This window comes from Halyomorpha halys, unplaced genomic scaffold, assembly GCF_000696795.3.
Source record: "Halyomorpha halys isolate HHAL.00 unplaced genomic scaffold, Hhal_1.1 Scaffold195.1, whole genome shotgun sequence".
In the NCBI taxonomy this organism is placed as follows: Eukaryota; Metazoa; Arthropoda; class Insecta; order Hemiptera; family Pentatomidae; genus Halyomorpha; species Halyomorpha halys.
This window is the reverse complement of record NW_027113495.1, coordinates 582,605-597,442: the sequence shown is the minus strand read 5'-3', so window position 1 is coordinate 597,442 and position 14,838 is coordinate 582,605. Positions and strand designations below refer to the sequence as shown.

The following is a 14,838-nucleotide window of genomic DNA, read 5'->3' as shown; positions in this document are numbered from 1 at the left end:
TGTTTATTTTCTATTTTTAGTACCCCCATGCCGTTGGGAAAAACACACTGATGTTAGCAGCACTTCAAGCAAGAAACAATGCAAGAGTTGTATTCTCTGGCTCCTTGTATTTCTTTTCTGATGAAGCTTTTACATCATCTGTGCAAAAGAATGGGGTATGTAAAATTGCATTATAGATGTTTATTTAGGATGTCTACCAGGATGACAGGAATTTATGGTAAACTTAAAATAGGGTAGAATTTTTTTGAACCTGGAAAAGTTAAACAGTTTTTCAATAAAACACCGAAAGTCAAGGCATTTCACATCTCTGTTATGGATCAGTAACTTATTTGTCAAATTAAGGTTATATAAGAGTGATATTTACACAAGTAATTATATGTCATGTCAAATGTCTTACTGTGCGGTAATTGATGATAGCTGGTGTTATGGATAATGCTCGATTATTGAGGGTGTCTACTGGAATACCTGGGAAACTTAAACTAGTCAGGGAATATTTTGAGCCTGTAAAGCTGGACAATCTTAAAAAATACAAAACAGAAGTTAGGACATTCTATAAGCAGAGGAAGGTGAAAGCTGTCATGAATTAGATTTTTTTTTCATGATAAGATAACATAGTCTTGATATTTACTAAAGTATTCATATGTCATATCAAATGTATTATGGAGGTTAATATATGAAAACAAATTATTATCCTGAGATTCTTCTTAATCCATTCTTATTCTATATATCTACAGTTTACCAGGAACCACCATTAAAAATTTAACTTCATAGAGATTGATGTCTTGTAGATACAGTGATCACTAAGTCAGTTTGATGTATTTGTTCTTTTATATATGATGATTATGTACTGAATAGAAATAGTGTGAAAGCTATGTTCTTAGTAGGCTTTTTTACATTATGTGTTATGTATATTCAATGGCTGACTAATTTGTATTTCTGATTAATGAATTGAAACTAAATAGCCTACTGTATAAATTTAAAAAACATATTTACTTTTCAACCTATTATTTTTTACAATCTATATGTTTTCTAGGGCAAAAAGTTTGAAGTTTCTGGAAACAAGGATGTAGCTACTGCATTGAGCAAATGGGTTTTCAAAGAGAGTGGAGTATTGAGAGTGAAATCTACCTCACATCATAGAGTTGGCGAAAAGCAGCCACCACCAGCCTATACCATTATGGATGACGTAGTCAGTATTTTTAATCATATATCTTTCAGTCTGTTTCCTTCATCAAGAGCATGCCTGATGGAGACCCACAATTATTGAAAAAAAGTGGACAAAAAATATAGCTAGCATTTTGAATAAAATCAGGTGTTCTACCATCACCATTTTGTTTTAAGATGATATGTTAATATTATTTGAAATCTGCCCAGTTCTAAATATAAGTGTAAGAACCAATTTTTTCGTAATGATTATCCGTTTACTTGTAAAAAGCAGATTGGATCTGAGAGGCAATAATTTAGATCATATCAGTTTCGGTTCTATTAATGCTTAAAATGTAAAGATTAAGTTATATAACCCAATTTATAAGCAATGTAATGAGAATAGTATTTTTAATAATATTGCATTATGCTATAAAAGCTATTCTATGAAAATAGTTAATATAAACTAACTAATTTTCTCTTATTATTTGGAAGATTAAATTTAATAAAAAGCATTAGTTAGAACAGAGATTCATCCAAGTTACAATCTATGAAAACTTCTAAGATGTCAATTATGATGGTATGAATTGCTTATAACATTTCTGATTTATTATTATTTGTAGGTTTTCTCTTTGGAAATAGAACGCAAAACTCCAACTGGTTGGGTTCCACATGACGCAGATGATGTTCAGTTGGAATTTGTTCGTATTGATCCATTTGTCCGCACAACTTTGAAGCGCACTAAACCTGGCCATTATGAAGCAGTTTTCAAGATTCCTGATGTCTATGGAGTCTATCAGTTCAAAGTGGACTACAGTAGAATCGGCTATACTACGCTCTACAGCTCTACCCAGGTAGCTTGATAAATTTTTTGTTCTTAATGATAGTGGTATGAAGTAGAGTTGGTAGCTCTGAACATAATTTATGAATTATATAAAATTTATATGGTTTAAAAATTCGATGTTCACCTAAATTGAATGATTTAACGAAACTGATTCTGTTACTGTTTTGTAAGATGACAGTAATAAAGTTTATAATTTGTGTTTAAGAATTAATTAAAATGAAAAGGAGACCAAAACAGTTATTATTATCAAAGAGTCCAAATAAGGGGTGAAATAAAATAAAAAGATTGATGCTCATAAATTATTAATTTTTATAACCTAATGCTGATTTACATGGAGAGTGAACAGTTAAATGGTTTAGAAACTGATCTCTTCGGGCTTGGTTTGGGTTGTGGCAGAAAATTTATTTTTAGATGGACTCACTTGGCAGGAGATCCTGTGAGATGATTGATGGGGACTCATTTAACCTGCACGATTTGCTATAATCCTGAAGATGGCCTAAATTGTCAAGCTTAAGCAGTGGCTGTAGCAATAAGAGAAATATAAACAACTTTTTTTGTTTTCTTTTATTTTACCTTACTGATTCCTGACAAAATAATCATCGTTAGAAAACCAAAATGATGTGGAGATGTTGAATTAAATTTCAAGATTCCTGTAATGGTAAACATCGATCAAACTTTCAAATTACTTCCCTGAAAAGTTGAAATTTTACTTTACTGCTTATTTACTTATATTAGATATTGTCAGTCTGAACTGACATCCTATAAGCTGTCTTATTGGTTACAAATTGTTTCTTGTTGAAATCTTGGATATCCAAATATAATATTGTGATAACTTTATATATGTAAATAAATAATCATATAATTTTAATTTGTATAGTTCCTATTAACTTTCATTTAAAAATAAATTCATTATTGATGAAACTATTGTGCTGTGTTTTAGGTTTCTGTGAGGCCTCTGGAGCATACTCAATATGAGAGGTTTATCGCTAGTGCGTACCCTTATTATGCAAGTGCTTTCTCAATGATGTTCGGAGTTTTTGTCTTCTCTTTCATCTTTTTGCATTATAAAGACGAACCATCAAAGACAAAGCAGGAATAATAAATAAATGACTGTTTGAAAAATAGTCCAAGATTGTGAACGTACTGAGTAATTTGAGGATTTTTTTTCCTTTTCAAGAACAAAGACTTTTTACATATTAGCATTTATTTGTACATTATTTGTTATAAAAAGCAATATAAAACGAGAAAATAAATTATTTCATAATATCTGTGTTTTTTCTGTATTACCCGGTTGTATTGTTTGTTGTGTTCGTTTTTGAATTTCACTTATCTATTTATGGAATATATTGTAAGGGGAATTGTTACAATTGTGGAAAATTTTATTTTTAAGATTTTCTTAAAAATAGATTGAACAATTTTGATTTAATTCTGTACATTAATTTAAAATCAACTGGTCTTTAATATCAGCTTGTAGTTATCCTCATTGAAATAGTCTGACAGGGATTAAATGCTGCATTAAAAAAAAAAAGTTCCCCCTACAGTACCTTAAATTTAGTTTAGTTGAAATAACCATCTTTCAGTGTTAGTAGTAATAAAAAATGGATAAATATGCACTATTGAAGAAGGAAACTTTTTTTCCGTACAAACGGCTTAAACAGGGAGGAAAATTGGAAATAGGCGAGGACTCTATCTCTTCAAATGCATAGTTCCAACTTTCTTGTATTCTATTAAATTGTTATAGGCAGTAAAAAAGTTTACAGTCATTTTTTCATATCAATAAAACCTTTAAAACAAATTTTCATACCAACAGAAACATTAAAAAGTACCTTTAATTTTGAGGTGATTACAGTTGACCATAGATTAACATGGTCGGGTGTACGTAGCAACAGTAGCAAAAAAATATATACAAATAAACAAAAATTTATTTATAATGAGGTGTAGATAGTTGACCGTAGATTAATGATTGGAGAAGTTTGTCGGGGGGTGCAGTCAGCTATAGCCCTGATGAAGATCTGAAACTCAGGTCGAAACGTCGGCATAAAATGGTTTTGTTTATTTATGTTGTTCTTTGCTGACCGTACTCCCCGACAAACTTCTCCAAAAATTTATTTATTTGTGCTGATGTTTCAACCTGAATTTCAGGCCTTCATCAGGGATGCTTTACACAGAAAATGTGCTGAAGCATCCCCAATGAACGCCTGAAATTCAGGTCAAAACGTCGGCACAAATAAATAAGCTTTTGTTTATTTGTGTATTTTTTTTTTTTGCTGACTGAACCTTTTGTTTATTTGTGTATTTTTTTTGCTGACCGCACCCCTGACCATCTCATACCTTTAATTTTGTCTATTTGAAAAACTTAACTGTCCCTCATAATTAATAGTGATAAACAATGTATGAATATAGAATACAAAAGATTTTGATCATTTTTGTTTTTTCATGGCTGTCATGACAAAAGTTGGATTTTAATTTCACTTACCTCTATGAATTATTTAGTTCCAACGGAAAAGTATTTTCATACTGTATAATGAAAAAATAGCTGTTTTGAAATATACAAGAATTAATTTCATTTCTAATTTGGGTTGGATAAATGAAAATTGTGTGATGTACAAAACAGTCAAACATTTGAATTTCCTCTCGATAAAACCTTGTCGCTACAAGAAGTTTCATTCTACACTTTTCTGAAAAAAGATCTCGCACAAAAACATCTTTTCATGATTATGTTTCTAGTATTTAAAAATATAAATTGGATAAAACCACACTTTCCTATCAGACAGCATTTTTTGAGAATGTAGGCTTTGGTGAGTTTTAAACAAACCATTCATCTAACCTTTCCTGAATAATAAGAACCCATAAGATACCTTGAACATATAACCACTAATTTAGAGGGTGGTTTAAAATTTATATTGTTGGATTACAAAGGGTCATTAGTGAAAATAATGATACACAATAAAGGTCAAAAAAGAAAAAAAAATTCAAGCTGTCTGCTAAAGTCCGATAGCTTATGCGACACCCATCTTCCACATAAAAGGGTCCCAATAAGAAATGCTGAATTTAACCAGATTTGTAAGTTTTATTTTAAAACTTGCTTAACTAGTTGTACCAATACAAATTATCATTCTATATTTGTAAATTTTAATGAGCTGGATAATATAATAGTTATGTGGGACTACATAATATAGTTAACCCATTTCAACTACAAATGATTATTGTAAAAAACTCAATATGTTGACACAGTGTATCATGAAGATATTAGGGGTATTCATGATATTTTGTTTAACATGTTAAATGGAGAAATATTTCCTTCTATGTTAAAATGATAAAACATATAATATGGTTGAAAGTCTGCAAATAGATCAGCTAAATGGATAACGCCATGCAACAGACCAGCTAAGCTCGTCACCATTTTATTTGATGTCGTGGTAGGTTGGTATTGGTATTTGGTGGTGGAAATAAGTCTGGCAAGTGGGCCTAATGGTCCTTTTTCCCAACCCCTGGTGGCTCCCTGAGTGTCAAGATTCATTCTTCGGGACTGCCGTAAAATGAATATTAACTGCCCCAGGTGGGAATCCAACCCACAAGACTCCAACCCGCACATTCTTATTGTGTTAGGTTACTTGCTTTTATTTGGTGTTAGTATTGTTTTGGATGTTTTATAACTAATAAAGCAATGGTTGACAATCATGATAATGTAATGACAGTTGTCAATAGCTCATCTTGATTCTCTTTCTCACAAGTTAAAAGATCAACAAGACATTCAGTTGCCAAACTTTCACTTTTTACTCAATTTAGGCAGGTTGTAATAAATTATTTTAATCAAAGTTTAGGAGTAAACAATAATATGAAGTTTTGGAAGGAAATGTTATAAAAAAAGTTGCTCAGAACATCCACTAGGAGGTCTTATGTATTTAAAATTTAACATGACTTTAAATAGGGCTGCTCAAATCTTATACTTACAACATTTTAAATTTAACACATCATGAATACCCCTATTACACATCAAGGTATAGGGAAAAGATTGCCATGAACAGGTAAAACCATAGTGGAATAATAAAAAAAATGCTATATAAAATCCTATGTGTCAAGATAGCATAAAAAATACATAATTTTAAAAGAAAAACAACATTACAAAATGGCAACCTTGTCAGGATTGAATAAAAATATTATTAAAAAGAAAAATAACATTAAAGTATACTGATCCAGTTCTAATTTGGTATGTATCATATTATTGAATTTCTATAAATGGCACTTATTTAAAGTTGTTCACAAATGTTGCTTAGTAAACAATAAATCATAAATTTTTTCAAAGAATTTACATTCTTAAAAGGAAAATTACCATGCTTCATAGATAAATGAAGCAATGACTTACTGCTGATTTATTAAATGATACAATCGGGTATATAATTAGTATTCTAAAATGGAGAATGAGAGGGGAGGATAAATATAAAAAGTATATGAGTTTGCTATGTATTTATTGATTCGATTTTATCACATTATTTATGATATATACTCTAAGAGAAGTCAACATTTTAAATATTCTGGAATGATTAAACAATAATGAATCATAAAGAGCGATAATGCTCTTAAGATAGATAACTATCAATACATTTTTATTTTGGGCTTTTATCACAACAAAAATGATTTTATCATATAAATATATTGCCATTTTTTTTTAATTTATTTATTTTTATTTTGCTCTACTAAGCAAAATATTCTATTAATAATATATCGATACAAAAATGATTCTAAAATACATACATAATTTATAATACATCAAAAAAATATTGGAAAATTATTTCTGGAAAATCATTAAACAAATGTAGCTATATACTTTATCACAACTCTAATGGTCACCGTAGAGGAAGCAATTTTCATTTTAGATTAAATTCTTATGTCTATTACTTTTCTTTCGCAGATGACAATCATCATGCCTCTACTAATAAATAACTACAATGGTGTTATAATAAGTATTTTTACATCCTTCATGTATTTTTAATAAATTTACATCTCAATACTTCAACATATCTATACATCTTTAACAGTAAAAAAAAAACAAACAAAATATATAATTTTCAAATAAAGCAATGACTTAAATTATTAAGTAATTTGCACATATGTAAGCAAGTGTATTCACACATACAAATGCACATACATACACTTTATGTAAATATAAATAAAATAATAAGTAAATTTATTAAATTAATACTAACTGGTAAATCGATAAAATAAAAGCCATGCAGATTCTTATTCCTTTAAAAGAAATTCAAAATAATAAATGTTATGAGACGCTGGGTTGAAACTAAGTGTTAACAATAAACAAAAAAAAATATATATATATACGTCAACACTTATCCAAGATCGCAAGGACACGTTAGAACTGGACCCAATTAGGATTACTTGGTGTAGTAGCAGTTCTAGAAATAAATAAAAATAAACTATACATACTAATTCGATACAAAAGTATTTTGGTAGATATTAAATCAAAATCTTAAATTTTAATATATTTTACATACAAATTTTGTTTGACAAAGATTAACCAATTCGAGACAGCACATATTTTTGGAGACCATTCCCAGAATCCAAAATTTTTTCTCTCTTTATATTGGCCATTTTTGATTTTAAAAACATGATGGCAACAGAAATCAAGTCACTTTGTAACTCCCTTTGTACAAAAAAGATGATTGTATGCTGTGTGTGCAGGTAGCTCCTTTGAATGTTTTTATTACGAGGGACCAATTGCACACCAGTTGTGCGATATAAAATGAAACACATTATTAAATTGAATGTTCCAAAATTCATGGAAAATTCCAAAAATGGTCTGATAACATAAAATCCTTATTTTGGGTTCAGTAATGAAGAAAAGAATATAAACCCAAATTTTTATGAAGCAGTACAAGATAATGAATTTTCTAAGAAGGATGACCCACTTACTTTTGTTGTACAGAATGATAACACTAAAACAATAAAAAAAAAAATTTAAACCAATACTAAATATTATTTTTGTTTTAAATCAGTCTTGTTTTAACGGCTGCTTCTTCCATACTGACTGATAATTGCACACAATGTGCAGTCAGTCTTTTTGGCTTGAAAATGCATTGCACACACGGTGTGCTATTGGTCTCGAATGGGTTAACACCTTTTAATCAATTGAAAACACAAAAGACCAAATAATAGGTGATCATCAGATAATAATTCTTCATTTATTAAAAATAATATCTAAATGATATCATGATCCCAAAACACGTTCCATTTTTGTTCTGATTATATTAGCTGAATACTTACACACACACTTCCATTATTAAACAAATCATTTAGTTAGAGCTGCTCCTGACTAAATATAGAGGTGCGTCCTTGCAATGAGCTTTATTTTCAAGCATGTGGTTTTTAATTACGCACTGTTTAATATAAAAATAAATGTAGGAAAGAGTAAATCACTGCTTTGCTTTAATAGGAGTAGATCTAATAAAAAAAAGTTGTGGTTTTATTTTGAAATGTATGTGTTCTAAAGATGTTATAATCTCTACTGTGGTCCATCTACAGACTTCCATAGCTGATAGGGTTGTCACTAAGTAACCACAGTCTATGCTACAATCTAAAGAATATATTAAATACAGAATAAAAAAATATTTTTTTGTTAGACGTTTTAATATTAAAGCAAAGCAACAAAATGTAATATACTCACTAGTTCCCTATTAAATAATTCTGTTTTTACTTTAACATTTATTTTTTTGTGAGTAGAGTTATTTTAAAAATCAATCATTTTTTATTATGCACTAGAAACTACCCCACAGTTTCAACCCTCATTAAATTATCATAATGTATGCCTGTTGTATAGAGATGAGCTTTTCTATCAATATCAGATCAACTTTTGGAAAAACTTCAATATTTGACTTTCAGTTACCTATGTATGTAACACATAGTAACGGGAAGTATTGCGATTGTGAAATAATTTTGTTTTTCACATTTATTCCATTTTCCCAAAAGTTTCAATGATTTAACTAATTAAAACAATGTACAATCAAATGATCTTTAATATCAGCTAAGTGTTATCCTCATTGAAATAGTTTGACAGGGGTTAAATGAAATTCATAAATACATTTTTTATTACTAGTAAGTGTACACTATGGAATAATTTGATAATTAATCAAAGGAAAAAAATGTTTATCTGGCCAAGTTTGAGAAAAACTTAATAAACATTTGTGAATTTAATTGTAAACAATGACAACTAAGTTGTGTTGATTTGAACTTCTCTTTACACAAGCAAAGAAATCAAGAACTAAAATGGTATAATAATCAACATGATTTACTTATCTTGTAATTTAGATAATAAGTGAATATAATTATGTCCTCTAAAGGTTATAAATATTAGAATGAGCTAACTCCATCTGTCAGTTGGTCAGCCTATAAGTCACTATACAGTTGCTCTTTACAGATTCACATCGAAAGATGGACTTCGAAGTAATAAAAGATCAAGACAATAGCTATGTGGGGCAATGTCAAAAAGAAAAGACATCTTCTAAGAAGCCAACACTTTGCTATAATGATACATCTTGACCACTTAAGAAAAAAACAATTGAAATAATTTAATCCTAAATAAAACAGTACCACTCATCAGAATATTTTCATTAGAAAGAAATGATAATAGGATCTCTGATTCATAATCTAAATTATGTAGAATAGAGTGGACAATGGCTCTACAAAAGGTATAACTTCAATAATATAATTTTGAGCTGAATTTAATAAAAGTATTATCATCTGAAATATTAAAATATATGCAATACTAGAGGCAGTGAAATATTGAAACACAAGATGTGTTCCCTAACATTCTCTTAGTGTTTACCATAATCATAATTGAAGTAAATAAATTTACTTTATGTAAGAGTTACAACATCAAAACTAAAAATCTATTTAATCTTATATTAGTTTATTAAAATATCATACATTAATTTTGTGTTTTAGAATAGGAACTTGAATTAAAATACAAATTTCTTTTGACTCTTTCCTCTCATGAACATCAATAAGCAGTTAGAGCCTCATTTCATTCAATGTAACTATTTAACAATTTGTTCATTTATTATCACATCCTATAATTGTTAAATTAAATGAATGTTTATGAACTGACTTAGGCATTCTAACCTCAGGGCTGAAATATAGGAGAATGATAAAGATAGCGAGATAAAATGATCAAAAGAAATTTGTGTGTTTACTTAATTCTTTTCAGTCAACTTCAGAAGTCGGCTATTGTATTTGTTACATTTCTAAAATATACCTAATACAGAAAAGATATGAACAAATTAAAAATAAAAAAATCACTTAACTTACCCAGGGTTAGGGCTTGGCGCAGAGGCGAATTCGCCCCAGGACTCAGGTTTGCCAGGAGGTGGGGCTTGATGAGAGGGGGACGATGTTATGGATGGAGCTGGTGGTGGAGCTATCTTAACACCTCCAGGAGGTGGAGGCAATAGACCACCTCCGCTCGGTTTCGATTTAGGTTTACCACTGGCTTCAGAACCATCCTTTTTCTGTAAAATTATTTTAAAATTTTATAAATATTAACAATTATTTTTTTTTTTATTGAAGAGAATTGATACAATTTGCCACAATCAAGGGCAATAAGTATTAGAGTTCATTCATACAATATATACAGAAAAAAGAAGAACAAAAGAAAAAACAACAAAAAGAGAAAAACAAATTTAAATAACAATAGTATTCCCAGAATTAAAAGGAGAAAAAAAAATGAAAGTTAAAAGAATAATAATAGTAAAATAAATTATACAGAAAAAAATAAAAATAGGAATTGATTAAAAAATAATAGTGATCAAATAATAACAAAATAATTTGTGTACGATATAAAAAAAATTAAATGTAACAATGAAATAAATATGTATTCGCGCCTATATACAATATTTATAATCCGCCTTGGGAACCCCGAATCAAGCTCAGCCAGCCTCATGTGGAAGGTAAAGCAGGACTCTAAGATATCCCAGTGCTTCTCAGCCACCCGCAACACTGGTAACTGATTAATTAATTAGTGCAAAAACTCTTGATAAGAAAAATATTATTGGAAAATAGCGAAAGTAAAACCTTAAGTTAATTAATGTCTTAAGTTTGAATGACACTCTTGTACATAAAATTTTATAACCATTTTACCCTAAAGTTTCCAATAAATACATATTATTAACTAAAAATTATTTCTTTGTTTACTGAAATTTTCTTATTTTATTGTTAACAACTTGTTTTTGAATAATCAATGATAGATAGCTGTTATCGCTTTCTGAAATGTCTTATTAACATCTACCAAAACGTTGTCTAACCTAAATTTGCATAAACCTCAGAACTATCTGAGGAATTGTTAATAAATAGAAGTGATATTTTACTATCTATTTTTGGGCTGCTAACCCCCAAGATAACAAATCTTGACCACAATTAAGTCAGTTAAATAACAATATATCTAATATCAGAGTACTAATATTAAAAAAAAAAAAATTGTAACAAAATATCATTGAAACTGAGCAATGATGTAAAACATAAACGTACAGTTATTTTCATGTTAATTTTTATTGTTTCGCCCTCTTTAAACTTTAAATCAAGTTCAGGCTTTGGAACATCCTTTTCTTTTTCTATTTCTTCAGATTTCTTTAACCAGTTGAAATGATCTTGCAAAGCTACATTGAGGTCAAAACTATCTGAACGATCAGAAAATCCAACTCCAATAAAAGCAGATCGCCCTAGAAAAATAAAGTTATTATTTCAGATTAGAACTTGAATTTAATAGGATTTGATTTCCACAATTGAGACCAAAGTGGTGTGTTATTTTTTTCTCATTAAAAAAACCCTATTTAATTAATTAATTTGTTCAGTGATTTCATATGATTTTAAATAGTAAGATAAGTTTATGGTCAGTTTTAACAGAAAAAGCTGTTATTCTTATCTAAAACTTTTAAAGAACTTTCCCTAAAGTTTTGAATATATATCATTTACATCTAAAACATCAAGTTTGACTTCTACAACTTGTGCATTCAACAGCTCATATCATGACCTAATACCAAACAGAACACATCAATGATTTATGATGGTAAGTAGTATAATATGAAAATCAATTTATGCATAAAATGTTTAATAGATAAAACTTTAATTTATTATTAAACCTGTAACTGTAAAAAATACTTTAATAACTTATAATTTTTATAGTCATTAGTATCAAAATTAAATTAATTTAGTAATAATTAAAATAGTATGAAAGTAACAAAACACAGAATAGTGCTTCTGGTAACCATTTTTAATATTTAAGTAGAGTTGCCCCATGGTCCAGATTGGCATATTAATATTTGCTGTATTTTCCAGGACTCTCATTTGACTTGTTATATGTCCTGCTGACTATCATGGGACATGAATTATCATGTATTTCGGTAATACTTTCAGTTTAGCCTGGAAGAATTTTTTTACAAAACTGGTTACCTTACTGGATGAGATTGAGGATATTTTTCGATTGGCAGAGAAAATTGTCTAATAATATCAGGTTTAAGTAAACACTATGTTCCTTACCAACACCGCCTGACCATGAGGGTGATAATTCACTACCATATGTAATGTTTCTATTCTTATTAATTTTTAGTGTTCTGGTTGATTTATTTTTAATGTTTTTTTAAAAATAATTATACTAAATAATGTTAGCTAATGTTTGATAACTACTTCCAATTCCTTAAAAATTTCTAAAGCTGTTTTTTTATAAATATAGAATTATTTTGAATGTATATACATTCTATATTTTCCCTTTGATCATTTTTTACACACTTATTAACTAGTTATTAGATTAAAACCCTCTCTCTCCTTCCCTCTTTGGTTATACTTTTTATTCTGTATTTCTTTTTTTAAAAAAGTGACAATCCTGATTTTAATATTACATATTATAAGATTCGTACTTGCTTTAGGGCTTTGCAAGACAATTAAACAAAAAAGACATGTGAAAATATTATCAAGTTGGAACAAATGACATGTCGATTACCAGAGTATGAAGCAAATAGAAAAAAAAATTGTGTTTGTTAATATTAACTTAAACTTTAATGTTATGCTTATTCAAAGTAACTTATTAAACTAGCTTTAATATATTTTTTCAAATACCCAACAATATTCTTTATCCCTTATAAAAATAAACTTAATTAGCTTTGAAACAATAAACTTGATGAAAGGAAATTTTGGCTTATTTTCATTTTTTTAGTATTTTGTTTCTTAAAAATCTTCCAGGCTCTCAGAAAAAAAAGTAGACAGTTAGCGACATATCAGGGCAATGTGGTGGTACTTCAACTTCCAGATTACGTATTTTTTTAAAGTTTGTTAAAGCCATTGTAGTGAAGATTTATAGACCAGATGACAAAGGCTAGGACTTTTTCCTTAAATGTTTCATGAATTTTATCGATAACAGAAGTGTAGGAGGCCTCTGTGATGTAGTCTCACTAATTTTCAAAACATCATCGAGATTAGTTTCTCGCCTTCATGAGAATCATTTTCAAGATCTGTTGGTAGATTCAATTTACACTTTATTCACTGTACAATCACCAAAAGACATATTTTAAAATCCTTCAGAAGAATTATGTCCAAATTTGAATTCAAATAGGAATACATTAAACAATTTTTCAGATTACATCAACACTTAAATATTTCATAATAGACTGAAAGATATTGTATGAAAATGAAGTGTCCACAGAATAACACATTGTTTTACCGTGAATAAGCAATAGATGGTTTCTTATTTTAATTACTTCATCACAATAAACAAATCTGATGTTTCATCCATTCCAACTTAATCCCAAAAACAAGAGAGAAAATTTGCATGTTATCAACATACACAGGTATATTAATTTTTTTTTTTTACCACACAAATTTACTTTTATAAAACCTTAAAGATGAGCAATGAAGGAAAATATTTTAAAATGAAAGGTTTTGTTACTTTGTTATATTTTTAACAGTAACATCAGCAATCATCTACATTTAATAATCACAATAAAAAACTGTTGACACCATTATTTCCTCACTCAAACTTTGGTTAAGACTGAACTTTAGTATAGCCAAGCAGCAACATAGTGAAACAATATTGATAAAACTTTCAGTTCACAGTTTAAAAAAAATGAAAACAACATTAAAAAAAGAACAATTATAACATTTACTGACACCTTGGCAAAACAAAATTGTGTAAAGAAAGGTAGAATATTACATTCAAGTCATGTAAATTTAGTAAACAATTTGATTTCCTAAATTAACAGCCAGCAGAAAAAGTACAACTGGACTTACCATTATCATCTTGGATTCTAAGTACAAAATAACGTGAAGAATCAGATACTGGCTCAATTGCAACTCCAGGATACTTATCTATAGGACATTTTGCAAACAATTCACCACTAGTTTTATCTTCCAGTTTCAAGACGCATTCCTTGTCTTTCGCTACTAAACGCATTCTACCAGTCCACTGTGGATCAGATAGGTTCCAGTCCGCAGCTCTGATAAAGAACAATTAATATACATGGAAAAATGAAAGAAGGGTACTAGGTAATTTGACTAGAAAAATAATATTTACTTATGTCCTCTGTTTGTAGTGATAGGAGGAACTTTGAACACGAAAACTTCATTTTTAACAAGTAAAACACTTTCGTAAGAATCCATAATCCAAACTAGTTAAAATAACTATACAGTGTACACAAATCAAATTCCAAATCCTAAGTAAGTTACAACTTGCAAGGCAGAGGTTTCACTAAAACACTTGGAAGTTGTGCCAACCTATCATGCCAATCACCACCTGTTATATTTATTCTTGTTAATGGTTAATTTAATAAAAATCAAAATAAAACTTCATTATTAAA

General features: G+C 28.9%; 2 protein-coding genes across 3 annotated transcripts in view; one reads left to right on the top strand and one right to left on the bottom strand.

The window, feature by feature from the left end:
• Ost48 (dolichyl-diphosphooligosaccharide--protein glycosyltransferase non-catalytic subunit Ost48) overlaps positions 1-3,253 on the top strand; it is a 5,448-nt gene extending 2,195 nt beyond the window's left edge. The window contains exons 4-7 of the mRNA XM_014418446.2: positions 21-155; positions 1,034-1,189; positions 1,767-1,997; positions 2,928-3,253. Of these exons, the coding sequence (XP_014273932.1) occupies positions 21-155; positions 1,034-1,189; positions 1,767-1,997; positions 2,928-3,086 (681 nt within the window). The 3' untranslated portion in view covers positions 3,087-3,253. The remainder of the gene's footprint in view (positions 1-20; positions 156-1,033; positions 1,190-1,766; positions 1,998-2,927) is intronic.
• LOC106679338 (NECAP-like protein CG9132) lies at positions 2,607-14,742 on the bottom strand. Of its 2 annotated transcripts, none has more exons than XM_067050951.1 (5): positions 14,556-14,742; positions 14,273-14,478; positions 11,522-11,712; positions 10,307-10,506; positions 2,607-2,637 (listed from the first exon to the last, which is right to left on the bottom strand). In XM_067050951.1, the coding sequence occupies exons 1-5, from the start codon at positions 14,639-14,641 to the stop codon at positions 2,622-2,624; spliced, it is 699 nt and encodes a 232-aa protein (XP_066907052.1). In that variant the 5' UTR covers positions 14,642-14,742; the 3' UTR covers positions 2,607-2,621. The 2 variants fall into 2 exon arrangements, with proteins under 2 accessions (XP_066907052.1, XP_014273931.1); XM_014418445.2 differs by lacking the exon at positions 2,607-2,637 and adding an exon at positions 6,440-7,398 and having other exon boundaries at positions 14,556-14,741.
• Between the last annotated feature and the right edge of the window lie 96 nt (positions 14,743-14,838).

What these genes read in the sequence shown, in the direction of transcription:
- LOC106679338 (XM_014418445.2), bottom strand. Translation starts at nt 14,641, where the DNA reads ATGGATTCTTACGAAAGTGTTTTACTTGTTAAAAATGAAGTTTTCGTG. An exon ending in AAATTAACATGAAAATAACT is followed by an intron (nt 10,507 to 11,521) that starts GTACGTTTATGT and finishes ATAATTTTACAG; the next exon opens with AAAAAGGATGGTTCTGAAGC. An exon ending in GCGCCAAGCCCTAACCCTGG is followed by an intron (nt 7,399 to 10,306) that starts GTAAGTTAAGTG and finishes ATTTATTTCTAG; the next exon opens with AACTGCTACTACACCAAGTA.